The 13197-nt window shown below is 41.7% G+C and overlaps 1 protein-coding gene across 11 annotated transcripts in view; it reads left to right on the forward strand.

Annotated features, from left to right (window-relative positions):
• The window catches only part of Trim37 (tripartite motif containing 37), a 117298-nt gene that overhangs the window by 77949 nt on the left and 26152 nt on the right, over window positions 1–13197 (forward strand). For 6 of the 11 annotated variants that reach the window (XM_027426337.2, XM_027426335.2, XM_027426340.2 and 3 more), the window contains 2 exons: window positions 6763–6873; window positions 8695–8773. In XM_027426337.2, coding sequence (XP_027282138.1) covers window positions 6763–6873; window positions 8695–8773 — 190 coding nt within the window. Of the gene's footprint in view, window positions 1–6762; window positions 6900–8694; window positions 8774–13197 lie in introns of all 11 variants that reach the window. The other 5 variants (XM_027426331.2, XM_027426333.2, XM_027426334.2 and 2 more) reach the window with 1 other exon arrangement.

Genomic DNA, 13197 nt, shown 5'->3' on the forward strand with positions numbered 1-13197 from the left:
AGGCACCTACCAGGTGCCCTCTTACACTTCCTCCTGCAGGGTCAGGGGGTGTCAGACATTGACTCCTAAGAAACAAGCCATAAGAGTAATTTTCATTCTTCAAGGCACGTGACATAGTGTTTGTACCATGTAGCATTGGTGACAGAGTTTCTGTCCCGCCTGGTCCAGAAGCCATTCTGTCCCAAATAAACACACAAAGGCTTATATTAGTTATAAACTGCTTGGCTGATGGCTCAGGCTTCTTATTGGCTAGCTTTCCCTTATTAATAACCCATTTCTATTATACTATGTACCTCCACTTTGTCTTGGCTTACCAGTGATGCCAGGCCCTCTTGCTCCCTCGGCAGCTACATGGTGTCTCCCTGGTGGCTCACTCTTCTGTTCTGGTAGCCCCACCTATCCTGCCTGCCTGGCTACTGGCCAGTCAGCATTTATTCATCAGCCAATAAGAGAAGCATATTCATAGCATACAGAAGGATATCCCCCATCATAACACAACAAGCATTAAGCTGTTTTCTAATTGTATTCCTTTGTGGCGTAGTCTTATAAATATGGTCCTGTTCCCCTCATACCCTCCTAAAAGGGTCCTGACATCTTACTCTTTTTCCATTATACTATAACATTCTGATTCCTTCAGTGTATGCTCCTGTATATGGCGGAGGGGATCATTCCAGTTTAATTTTTTTAACAGAATCTGTTTCTCGTGGGCCATATTAGTTCTTGCCACATTCATCCAATAAGTCAATAATTATGGGCACTATTCTATATTTATTAACTGAACTCTTGCCTTAAATGGCCTCAGGTTCTGGATCTGGGCCCATTGTTTCTCTCAATTGTGTTTTTTTTCATCCCTGGGACTAGGTATGCCCTGTTAGTAAATCTTAACTTCCCTATTCCTGGTATAACCAGGGAGACTACGCTAGGGAATCCTGTTTGGGGAGTAGGCAGAATTCGTGCTATATAGTTCCACGAAGGTGGGGATTTTTTTTCCATAAAATTATTTTGTTTAAAGAGACTGCCATCATATGTTTTCTCATCTTACACAAAAGCTCACACAAAATTTCCCAAAGAAAAATGCATAGGGAAATTCCCAAAACACATAGTGAGAATTATTAAAACTGAAACTAAAAAGGTGCAATTTCCAACGTTGAAATGCTGGACCTTTGGGAAGCAGCAGTAGTCTCCATGTCATCCATGCCAACTGGTATTTAAAATAAATTGAGGTCTGGAGAGATGGCTCTGTGGGTAAAAGTCCTTGCCAAATGAAAGTCTGACAACCTGAGTTCAGTCCACAGAACCCTTATAAAGAAGCAGGTGTGGTAATGTGCACCCATAGTTCATAGGCTGGCCCTCCTAGAATGTGCAGTGGAACAGAAAAAAGAGAGATCCTGCCTCAAAAACAAGGAGGTGGCTAGCAAGTTGGCTCAGTAGTTAAACACTGGCAAACCCCCAGGACTCATACTGGAGGAGAGAACCAAATACCTGTACCTTGTCCTCTGACCTCTGCATGTCCACTGGTTTGTGTGTACTTTGCATAAATACTCGTGGATGAGACTCTCGCGCGCGCGCGCGCGCGCGCGCGCGCACACACACACACACACACACACACACACACACACACGCGTGTGCTTTTAAAAAAAAATTAAAACCTAAGGTTTAAAGAACTAACTCCTGCCAGGCGTTGGTGGCACACGCCTTTAATCCCAGCACTTGGGAGGCAGAGGCAGGCAGATCTCTGTGAGTTCGAGACCATCCTGGTCTACAAGAGCTAGTTCCAGGTCCGCCTCCAAAGCCACAGAGAAACCCTGTCTCAAAAAAAAAAAAAAAAAAAAAAAAAGAACTAACTCCTAAAAGTTTCCCTCTAACATATATACATGATCACAATAGTAAATAAGAACAATAAAGTAAAATTAACAGATTGGGAATCAGAAAGATCATAAATTTGATTCTTATAGCTTGGGCTACATAGTGATTTGCAAGCTAGCCTGGGCTTGCCTCATTACTTTTAAAAAACAACTTTGTAAAAAGGAATTGACAGCTTATCCTAGGCTAGAGCATTTGCTTAGTCACATTTAGGATCTGCACTGCATGCTCTGAGGTTTTAAGAGCATTTGATCATTCAGGTGAGAATTAGAAGGAGGTGGTCAGTGTTCTCCAGTCATAGGCTTTGCCATTGTATAAAAAGTGCTGGAATATAAAGCACCTAGAACTCAGCAGGAAAGATTGCTGTGAGGAATAGGTGATGCTGAGGATGCTGGAGGGGAGCACAGTAGACACACGGTACGCCAGGACTTGGCTAATATTGTGGTTATTTTTCCACTGCCAACAAAAGCCAGTACTCAGGAAACCTAATTTTCACACAGTAAACCTTAGTTGTATAGGTTTTTCTTAAATCCTAAATGGTTTTTAAAAACAAAACTCAAGAAAACAAACCCCAGAATTTTAAAGGAGGGTGAGTGGGGCACAAAGTCAGTGTCAGATGGAGGAGCTGTTCTGTCACGTCACTGTGCTTCCTCTTTCTCCTTGAGAAGGAGGCCCTCTGAAGAAACTTTGAGGCCTCATTTCTCTGCTTTGTTACTAGCTGGGAGTTTGGGATGATTAAAATCATGGGAGTTTTGTTTTATTTTTGTTGCTTTTAGGTTTGGGTTTTTAAGACAATCTCATTACCGGACTGGAACTCAGAGTCCTCCCAATGCTAGGGTTATAGGTATGTGTTGCCGTGCCTGGCTCCCGAGTGGTCTCTTACTTGCTCTCCAGTATCAGTAGAACCCATTCCTTTTAACCGGGACAACCTTATATTGGCCTTCTGCTTAATGATTTGATAATGGTAGCCTAGCTCAACCACTCCTCTTCTCCCCCATATGCCACACCCCTGTTGATAAGCTGTAGAATTCTGTAGACTGCAGACTGATCTCTGCTAAAGCAGCACAGGTCTCTTTTCAGGAACAGTTCCATGAGCGGCCACAAGGTGGGAGTGGTGCTTCACAGATGGAGCCGGGGGTGTTGTGTAAAATAGTGTTTCAACTGGGCTTTGGGGCTGAAACAGGGGGATTGCCTCAGTTTGAGGTCAGACTGAGCTGTTGTTAGTCTTAGGCCAAACCGGACTATGGAATGAGACTGTGACTCTCTCAAAATCAAACCAAAAAAGGGACTACTTGTATATTCCTCTCTTCAGAGCAAGAATGTTTTGTGTGTATGTGTTGTTTATGTTAAGTAAAGAAGCTGGATGGTGTTGGCACACGTCTTTATTTGGGAGGCAGAGACAGGCAGATCTCTGTGAGTTCGAGGCCAGCCTGGTCTACAAATCGAGTTCCAGGACAGATAGCTGTTACATAGAGAAACCTTGTCTCAAAAAAACCACAGAAAAAGAAAGAAGTGGAGGCTTTTCAGAACTGATGGCAAAACCTGGATACTTGAAAACAGTTTTCTTTTTAATTTAATTTAATTTAATTTTATGTGCAAAGGTGTTATGTCATGGGTGTCAGGTTCCCTGGAACTGGAATTACAGACAGTTACCTGCCATGTGGGTGCTGGGAATAGAACCAGGGTCATCTGGAAGAGCAGTCAGTGCTCTTAACTACTGAGCCATCTCTCCAGCCACTACAGTTTTCTTTGGAAGATTTTTACAATTTTAAATTCTCTTGCTTCAGGTACATTGTTTGCATTGGTTTGGGGGTGTGTTTGGTTTGGTTTGGTTTGGTTTTGGTTTTTCAAGATAGGGTTTCTCAGTGTGTGCTGACCCTGCCCAGCTCTGTGGTTCATAGTAAACCACACCTTTTTTGAGACTCCTATTTCCCAGTTATTCTTGTGATCTGTCCTGGAAACTTCCTCAGAATTCTTTGACATTGAGTATTTGTAACAAATTTAAAAGTTCTTGTCAGAGAATTCCAGTGTCTGTCACCTTGGCATTCATTATCGATGCTCTTTCTGTGTTCTGGATTCCATCATGGACATTTTTGGCTGATCCAGTGGTCCGGGGTTCATCCTGGACATTTTTATATGATCTCATGAAACCTGAGTTGGCCAGTTTGGTGGCACCTCAGTGTTTGACTGCAGCAGTATTCCTATTCCTGTTTGGTTTTCAAAGCCCTTAAGTAGCTGTGCCATGGATTTTTTTTTTTTTTAAGATTTTATTTATTATGTATACAGCATTCTGCTTCCATGTATATCTGCACACCAGAAGAGGGCACCAGATCTCATAACAGATGGTTGGTTGTGAGCCACCATGTGGTTGCTGGGAATTGAACTTAGGACCTCTGGAAGAGCAGTGGGTACTCTTAACCTCTGAGCCATCTCTCCAGCCCCTGTGCCATGGATTATATCCAGAGTTATTGCTGTTAAGTGAGACCCTGTCCTCCAGAGAGGATGTCTACATTTGCTTTATCCATATAGCAGTAGCTCCTGAACAGGTCTCATGGTAAATGCATGAGATTTGAACCTCTGGTTTAAATCCCAAACCTAAAGGCTATACATGAGTAAATGCTAGAGTGCATGCTTGGTGTGTGTGATCCTCTGGAGATGCTGCTGACTGAAACACAATAGTTAGACCTTAGTTTAACATTTTTGTTCTCTTAACAAGCCTGCCATAAACACAAAATTCCTTGCTGTTTCTTTTTTAATTTTTAAAATTATGGATGGTTCTGTGTATTATGTGTGATGTGCCAATGGCTCTCTTTTGGAAATCAGAGTCAACCTAGGAGTCCACTTGAGAGAGTTGGTTCTCTCCTTTCATCATGTATAGGCGCTCATTACTCTTTTCTTGTACCAATGGGCAGACTCTGTGTGTGTGTGTGTGTGTGTGTGTGTGTGTGTGTGTGTGTGTGTGTGTTTGTGTGTGTTCTTTCAAGCAATTTTAATTTTGGGGGCTGGTGAGGTGACCCAGTGGCTAAGAGCGTTTGCTGCCAAGCCTGATAACCTAAGTTTGAGTTTCAGAGTCCACATGCACACATGTTCTCTCACATATACACTCACGTGCATATGTGACGTGCGCGCATGCATGTACACACGCATGCACACACACACACAAAAACTGCACAACTACTTGTGCAAACTGCACACGTAGGCAAGAAGTCTTGGAGGAATGCTGCTGGAACTGACCTGGAAACCTTCTCCCTGAAGACTAGCTCTTATAGCACCAGGGGAGAAAAACAATGGACAGTCCTCCTGATCTGTAACACCTACAGACCACAACAGTGAGCAGATGGCAAGCTATCCTGACAGGTGCAGTAGTGGGACTTGATATCCTGGGGAAACCGACAGCTGTTTAATTGGCTCTCTTACTAGAGGAACTCATGCCTGAGACTAAAGCTAGTCAGCACCTGTGGCTGCTAAGGCCATGGACCCTACGGCCACTTCGCCAAACTAGTACAATTGTAACTGCATTCTAAGTACTTATCCTTGTACCCAAAGAGAACTGTAGCTCTTACCTACCCTTTACTTCATCAAAGAAGCTTCTTCCTGCAGCAGACAGTGATACATTGGACATTGTAGAAAGCATGACTGGTCAAAATGCAGAGAGCAAGGTATACTACAGAAGGGACAGAAAATTTGTTTATTTGGTTTTGTTGTTTTCCAAGACAGGGTTTCTCTGTGTAGCTTTGGCTGTCCTGGAACTCACTTCTTAGACCAGGCTGGCCTCAAGCTCAGAGACCCGTCTGCCTCTACCACCTAATTGCTGAGATTAAAGGTGTGCACCATCGCTGCCCAGTGGGACAGAAAATGTATTCCATATATGACAGGGAAACTATATGTAAGGGAACACTATTCAGCTTTAAAAATAAGTGAAATCACATCATTTGCAGAATTGGAAAGTATTATTTTATTAAATATTGTTTCATTAAAGTGGGCACAAAAATCCCCCTCATGTTCTCACTTTATCATATAGAAGTTAAAAAGTTGATCTTGAAATGAAAAATAAAATAGTGACTACCAGGACCTGAAAAAGGGTTGGGTGGCTATGGAGAATGAAGTGAGGATAGATAGTTAATGGGCATAAAGAAACAGGTGAGCAGCAGGAATAACTTAGTGTTCCAAAGTTCAGTAGGATAACTGTGGTCAACTATGATTAGTATAATATTTTATATTAGCTAGAAGAAAGAACTTGAAAGTTCCCAACATGGATAAATGATATACAGCTCAGATGGTAGGTATGCCAACTGTTCTGATCATTACATACTCTAAACAGATATTAAAGCAACACTATGTGTTAATGAAAAAGTATATAATTGAGCGTCTAAAGTCAAAATTGATTTTACACACAAATATGAGAGACACAAATAGATTTGAAACCATATACTGCCAGAATTCTTGGAATTTTCTATGTATTTCTATTATGTATCCTTGTACTTGTGATTTTTTTTTTCAGGCCGGAGACTATTAGTCCTTATAATAAACAAGATTGAAAGAGTGCCTGTTGGGGGAGAGGGATTGTTGTTTTGTTTTTGCAATTTGCTAAGGAAAAGTTTTTAGTGGGGAAATTTTTTTTTTCTCACTATACTGAAATGAATACTAGCTTCACAAAACTTTCATGGATTAGGGTACTCAGTTGTAACTGAAGAAAAAAGTAAAAGTGATGATTGTAAAAAGCTGCAGAGATTGAAGTTTGTGTGGCTGCTGTTTTCTTGTGTTTGGTTTTTTGGAACGCGTCAGTGTAAAATTCAATAGGGGGCTCAGCTCAGTACATACGAGTTTTCCCTTTCCTTTCACCAAACAGTGGATTCTTATCAGACCTTTCTCCCCTTTTCTCCCCTTCCTGCCTACCAGGAATGAGTAGCGACAGTGACATTGAGTGTGACACCGAGAACGAGGAGCAGGAGGAGCACACCAGCATGGGCTCGTTCAACGATCCGTTCCTGGCTCAGCCCCCAGATGAAGGTGCACCATGTTGTCATTTTACACAGGTTCATAAAAGCATCGCTGCTGCTGCTGCTGCTCTTTCTGCCTCTGCTGCTGCCTCTGCTCACTCTGCTCTGCTGCTTTTGCTTCTTTTAAAAACATTACTGTCATTTGTGAGAGAACATTCTGTGGTAAATGATATGGTAAGTACCGAGAAAGCTGTCAGGTTATGTTTGGCCAGTTAGCTGCCTGAGTGCCGCTTCCTTTGTGGAAAAGCCTGCAGCCTGGTGTTGTATAGCTTGTGGCCAAGGATACTTCAGAGGAGAGAGTTGCCAGCAGGGACAGTGGGCAGGCGATATTAATACCTCACTATTCAATCTGCACCCTGTGATAGGAAGTAATTCCCATCCTTGGCAGAAGTTTCATGTGTCTGGAGTTTTGAGTTTTTGTTTTATATTTTTTCCCCTTCAGAACCTTTTCTGTTTTCTTGCTACTATAACATTAAAAACCCTTTTATTTCTTACGTATGCATGCAAATCCTGGAATCAGTTTTTTTTTATTCCTTCCTAATCCCTCCAGAAAAGAATTCTTAGTGAAAAACTGAACAAGAGAAGTCAGTTAATAATTTTCTCTTTAAAAAAAATTATTTGTGGGCTGGACGGTGGTAGTACATGCCTTTAATGCCAGCTCCCGGGAGGCAGAGGCAGGTGGATCTCTGCAAAGTGAGTTCCAGGACAACCAGGGCTATACAGAGAAGCCCCTTTTTAAAAAGGGGTGTGTGTCTGTGTGTGTGTGTGTGTGTGTGTGTGTGTGTGTGTGTGTGTGTGTGTGTGTGTGTGTGTGTGTGTGTGTGTGTGTGTGTGTGTGTGTGTGTGTGTGTGTGTCTATCTGTGTACAGGGTTGTGCATGTCAGTGAGTATATAGAAATCAGAAGACAACTTTTGAGGACTCATTTCTCTATTTCCACTTCATTTTGTGGCATTCTTTCTTGTTTCTGCCGTTGCACTCTGTACTCTAGACTAGGTGACTTCGAGATTCTAGGTGACTCTATTGTCTCTGCCCAGATCTTGCCATAGGGATGCTGGGATTACAGTTGTGTCCCACCAAATCCCATTTCTAAGGATTTAACTGAGATTGTCAGGCAAACAGCAAGATTTTGTACCCACTGAGCCATCTCCCTGGCCCTTTCTCTTTTAGGATAACTTAATTTTCTGTGCTTTGATGGGGTGATTTCTACTGCACAGACTGAAATGAGGTATCAGACTTATGCTGGGATTTAGCTATTCCTAGTTGTAGTTTCCTTCTCTCTCTCTCTCTCTCTCTCTCTCTCTCTCTCTCTCTCTCTCTCTCTCTCTCTCTCTCTCTCTCTCTGCCGAGTGCTGGCATTAAAGGCGTGCACCACCACTGCCCGGCTGTAGTTCCCTTCTCATACAGTGACACACATACCATACATACTATGGCATCTTCAGAACTGTCCAGGTTTGAGGCAACTCACTTCGAGTGTTGGTAGGATTTTTGCAGTGATGATTGCACAGGCAGTTTTATTGTGTGCGGAACATCTTATGTCCATGGACTCTGGGGCTGGAGAGTGCCACCATCTTTGTTTCTTGGGCGGTGTCCCAGAAGGATGAGGTGTAGCTGTGGTTTTCCTCTTCTAATTGTGCGTGTCTGTCATGTTTTGTTTTTTTCTCCTTACTTAGATTCAACTTAAGTCACAAATTCTCTGAAAAAAGACTTATTCCCCATCTATCACATCTTTATCAGTCAGCAAAACATTTGGTAAGATCATGTAAAGCCTGGGCAAAGAAAACATGCCTTCTGACATTTGCGCCTTTTTTTTCCTTTCAATTTTTTTCTTAGATTCACATTCCAGTTTTCCTGATGGTGAACAAATCGACGCTGAAAATCTCCACTTCAGTACTGATGAAGGCAGTGGAAGGTAATTGCCAGACAGGAGAACCAAGTTACAAGCTACCTGGGCCCTGAAATATTTTGGAAGTTGGTGCTCAAAATTATCAGCAGTCAGATAATCAGATTTAGTCTCATTTGTTCATTATCTCTACCTGAAATAGTACCTTTGAAACTGTTAGAAGGAACACAATTCTAGTACAAAAACAATAATAGTACATGGGAAAAGATTTAGCAGGGGGAAAGTTCCTTCTGATGTAATGAACTAACAGTGTAGTGCTCAATTAATTTAGCAAATTAGCACATTAACAAAGGCAGCTTGTCTGCAGTATGGAGAGCCAGCTAAGTGGCAGAAAGCACGCAGAGGCAGTGTGCGACTCTGTGACTTGTTTAGCATCGTTGCTCTCCTGTCTTTGGCTCAACATAGGGTTTAGATGGCCATATTCTAAGTTTTTATTAGTTTGTAGTTTCATTGGGGCCTGTGTAATAGTGAACAAAAAAATAGCTTATGAACAGATTCTGCTCAGTGTATACTTCCCTGAGTAACTATAGCAACACTAAACTGACTCTTCTCTGTGAAATACGACGATAGCCTAAATTTTATTTATTTTTCTCACTTGTCCAAGTGCTGGCATACTGGCTAAAGACACACCATTCAGTTGTGTGACCTTTACAGGTGTCATTTAAAATAATTTGTTGTGGATTGGTTCTGTGAACACATGTAAGTTTTTTCATCTTTTCTGCTTCCTGAAATGCTACTGTAATGAAACTACAATGAAATCAATGGACATTGATTTCAGTGGGTACATTTAAAGATGTATACGTAGTGTAATCTTACATCGACATGAAACTGTGTGCAAGACTTTCTCTCATACTCCCAATTAGCCTAAACCCCAAATGATTGCCAAACCTGGCCATTGTGCTCCAAGTTTGTGTTTGAGCTATTATATGTTTGTGCAAGTTAAAGGAAAAGTGGCCAAGACGTTGTTGAAGAAGCATGGGTGTATGTACACGAGCTCTCAGCTGCTTGTTTAGTGATTCTCATCCACTTCCCATGGCTGATGGCTTGCTGAATGTTGTGACTCATGGTTCACTTTTTTTTTTTTTTTTTTTGAAAACAGCTTGCACTTTTTGTTAATAAAATTAACTTGAGAAAATGTGCCTCTGCAATTTATTGAAAGTGGGACCAAGGCCTTTTTTTTTTTAATTGCAGTGGCTATTTAGCAGAATAGACAATGGCATTTTGTTAAGAGTTGGGCTTCTATTCTAGACTTCCTTTTAAAAACCAAAAGATCTCTTCATAAATGACAGACATAGAATCTATGGAAAGAATATTTTGTTTTGTTTTGTTTGAGACAGGTTTTCTTTGTGTAACTCTGGCTGTCCTAAAACTCACTCTGTAGACTAAGCTGGCCTTGAACTCATAATCGCCTGCCTCTGCTTCCGGAGTGCTAGGATTAAAAGCATGTGCCACCACTGCCCAGAGGGAAGAATGATTTCATACCCCAATACCTAGCAATCCTATATTCCAAAGTGTTGACATTGGTGGTGTTTTGCTCTTGGTGTTTTGATAGTGCTGGGAAAGGAGCCCAAAGCATTGGCATCTGGGCAAGTGCATTACCCTTGAACTGTGGTGTCAGGCATGCCCAATGTTCTGATGATCCCGGGAGCAAGGTGCTCTATGCCCACCCTGGCTGTGCTCAAAGGCTGGCAGGGAGAAAGGGAGTAGCAACATCGGAGTGGAATCCGTTGCACCTCTAGTTCCCTCATAATCAATCTTTCCTGCCTCTCTTAAAAAAGTTTCTCTTTTTTGTTGGATATAATTTTTATTAGTTTTTCTGTTGTACTTTTTTCACTATAAGGTGTGTTTGGGTTTTTTGGGGGGTTTTTTTGGGGGGTGGGCGGTTTTCGAGACAGGGTTTCTCTGTGTAGCTTTGGAGCCTATCCTGGCACTCTCTCTGGAGACCAGGCTGGCCTCAAGCTCACAGAGATCTGCCTGCCTCTGCCTCCCGAGTGCTGGGATTAAAGGCGTGCGCCACCAATGGCCGGCATTTTTTTTTAAATATTTATTTATTTATTATGTATACAGTGTTCTGTCTGCATGTACCCCTGCAGGCCAGAAGAGGGCACCAGCTCTCATTACAAATGGTTGTGAGCCATCATGTGGTTGCTGGGGATTGAACTCAGGACCTCTAGATGAGCAGTCAGTGCTCTTAACCTCTGAGCCATCTCTCCTGCCCCAGGTGTGTTTGTTTTGTGTGCATGTGTGCCCATGTGTATGTAGGCGCACATATGTGATAACCTCAGGCGTCATTCCTCAGGAGCCATCCACCTTCACTTTACTTGAAACCTCCCTTAAATACTTGCTTTTAATTGTAAGGTTTCTTAAATTTTCATTTATGTGTATTTTCATTTGGGTGTCTAAGGCCACCAGAGGGGGCTTTAGGACCTTTGCAACTGGAGTTTCAGGCACTTGGGAGCTGCCTGAAGTTGGTGCGGGTACAGGTGCTGGCCATCTCACTAGCTTCAACTTTTTTTTTTTTTTTTTTTTTTTTTTTTTTTTTTTTTTTTTTTTTTGACAGGGTTTTACTATGTAGCCCTTGCTGGCCTATAACTCACTATGTAGACCAGGCTGCCTCTGCCTCTGCATCCCAAGTGCTAGGACTAAAGGCCTGTATGTGAGCATGTTGTTTCTAAACAACTTTGACAACTTGGTTCACTGAGTCCTTCAGTAATCTTTAAGACAGACAAGTTGTGCATTGTCCCCACACGGGAAATTCAGGGAGATGGTGTGTTGGTCTGTTTGGACACAATGCGTTTTTTTCAGTTTATTTTGGTTAACCTAACACAAATAAAAAACCAAAAGATTGTCCTATTTTTTTTTGTTGTTCTTTTATTTTGAGATAATTTTAGATTTCTAAGAATTAGGAAAATTGTGAGAATTTCCATCTAGCCATGGACCAGCTTTTCCTTTTGTTAGTGCCATATGTAAGCATACCACAGCAATGATTATGCAATGAATCTTGTTTTTTTTTTTTTTTTTTTTTTTTTTTTTTTTTTGTGAAGATGGGTTTTCGTGTCTAGGCTTGGCATGGATGACAGGGACTTTCTGGTCCTTTTGGTCCTCCAATCTTCACCTCAGGAATACTGGGATTATAGGCATGTAGCACCATGCCTAACCTGTGCTGGGGTTTGCACCCAGGGCTCTGTATGTGCTGCCAACTGAAATACGTCCTTGAGCTACATTCATCTTATTCTTTGTAATTTGTTTGATTTTTGAGATCAAAGACTCATTGTTTCACTTTGTCTCGTTTGGAACTCTCTATGTAGACTAGGCTAATCTAAAATTCATAGAGGGCTACCTATTCTGTCTCCCAAATATTGGGATTAAAAGTGTTTGTCCCCATGCCTGGCTCTCATATGTCCCATGATTACATTCTTAAGTTTTAATCAAAGGATGCTAAAAGCTCACTTTGTATTTTCCCCTCCATAATAAGACTGTGTATCCCTCCCTACCTGGCCTGGAATCTACTATGTAAACCAGGTTGGCCTTGAATCTAGAGATCATCTGCTTCTACCTCCCAATTAATGGAATTAAAGGTGTGAGCCACCATATTCCCCTATGACTCCATTTTTTGAGGAACTTGTAGTGAGTATCATGTTACAAACAATATGAAGGACGGTGTGTGCTTACTGTTACTGTAGTATATAACTCCTCTCAGCCAATGGGTAAGTATGCATATAAACTTTTTTAGACCGTACTTATGTACTCCAGGCTGTCTTGGAAATTGGCAATCCTTCTGCCTCAGGCTCCTGAATACTAGGATTATGGGCCTTGCCTCCTTGCCCAGCTAAAATGGTTTTTGGGGTTGGGGTTGGTTTTTTTGTTTTTTTTTCTATAAAAAAAAATGTTGGTCAATATCTTTATCAGTCCAATTCCACAGGCTCATCATAAGCTTCACTCTTATTTATAATAGCCACCCATGTGAAGGCTGGATCATTGACTACAGTATATTAGTTTTTAACTTGAACAAACTAATTTTTTATTCTTTTAAAACAGAGTGTCTCTGTGTAGCTCTGGCTGTCCTGGAACTCGCTCTGTAGACCAGGCTGGCTTGGACTCAGATCTGCCTGCCTCTGCCTCTGCCTCTGCCTCCTGAGTGTTGGGATGAAAAGCATGCATCTCCATGCCTGGCCCATGCTTTTTTGCTTTTCTCATTTTAACATTAAGTAAGCTTTTATTTATGATATATCTAACCTTTATCCTTTTGAGGAAAAAAAACCATCTTGAATATCAATTATGTGGTTTTTTGAAATGGGGTTTTACATACTGCCCATGCCCAGGCTGTCCCAAACTCCTGTGCTCCAGGGATCCTTCTTTGTCATCCTAAGTAGCTAGGTGCATGCCCTGGGACCCAGCTAGTGTACAGTTCTTACAGTCTTTGAACTTTCAAT

Source organism: Cricetulus griseus, chromosome 7, assembly GCF_003668045.3.
Source record: "Cricetulus griseus strain 17A/GY chromosome 7, alternate assembly CriGri-PICRH-1.0, whole genome shotgun sequence".
In the NCBI taxonomy this organism is placed as follows: Eukaryota; Metazoa; Chordata; class Mammalia; order Rodentia; family Cricetidae; genus Cricetulus; species Cricetulus griseus.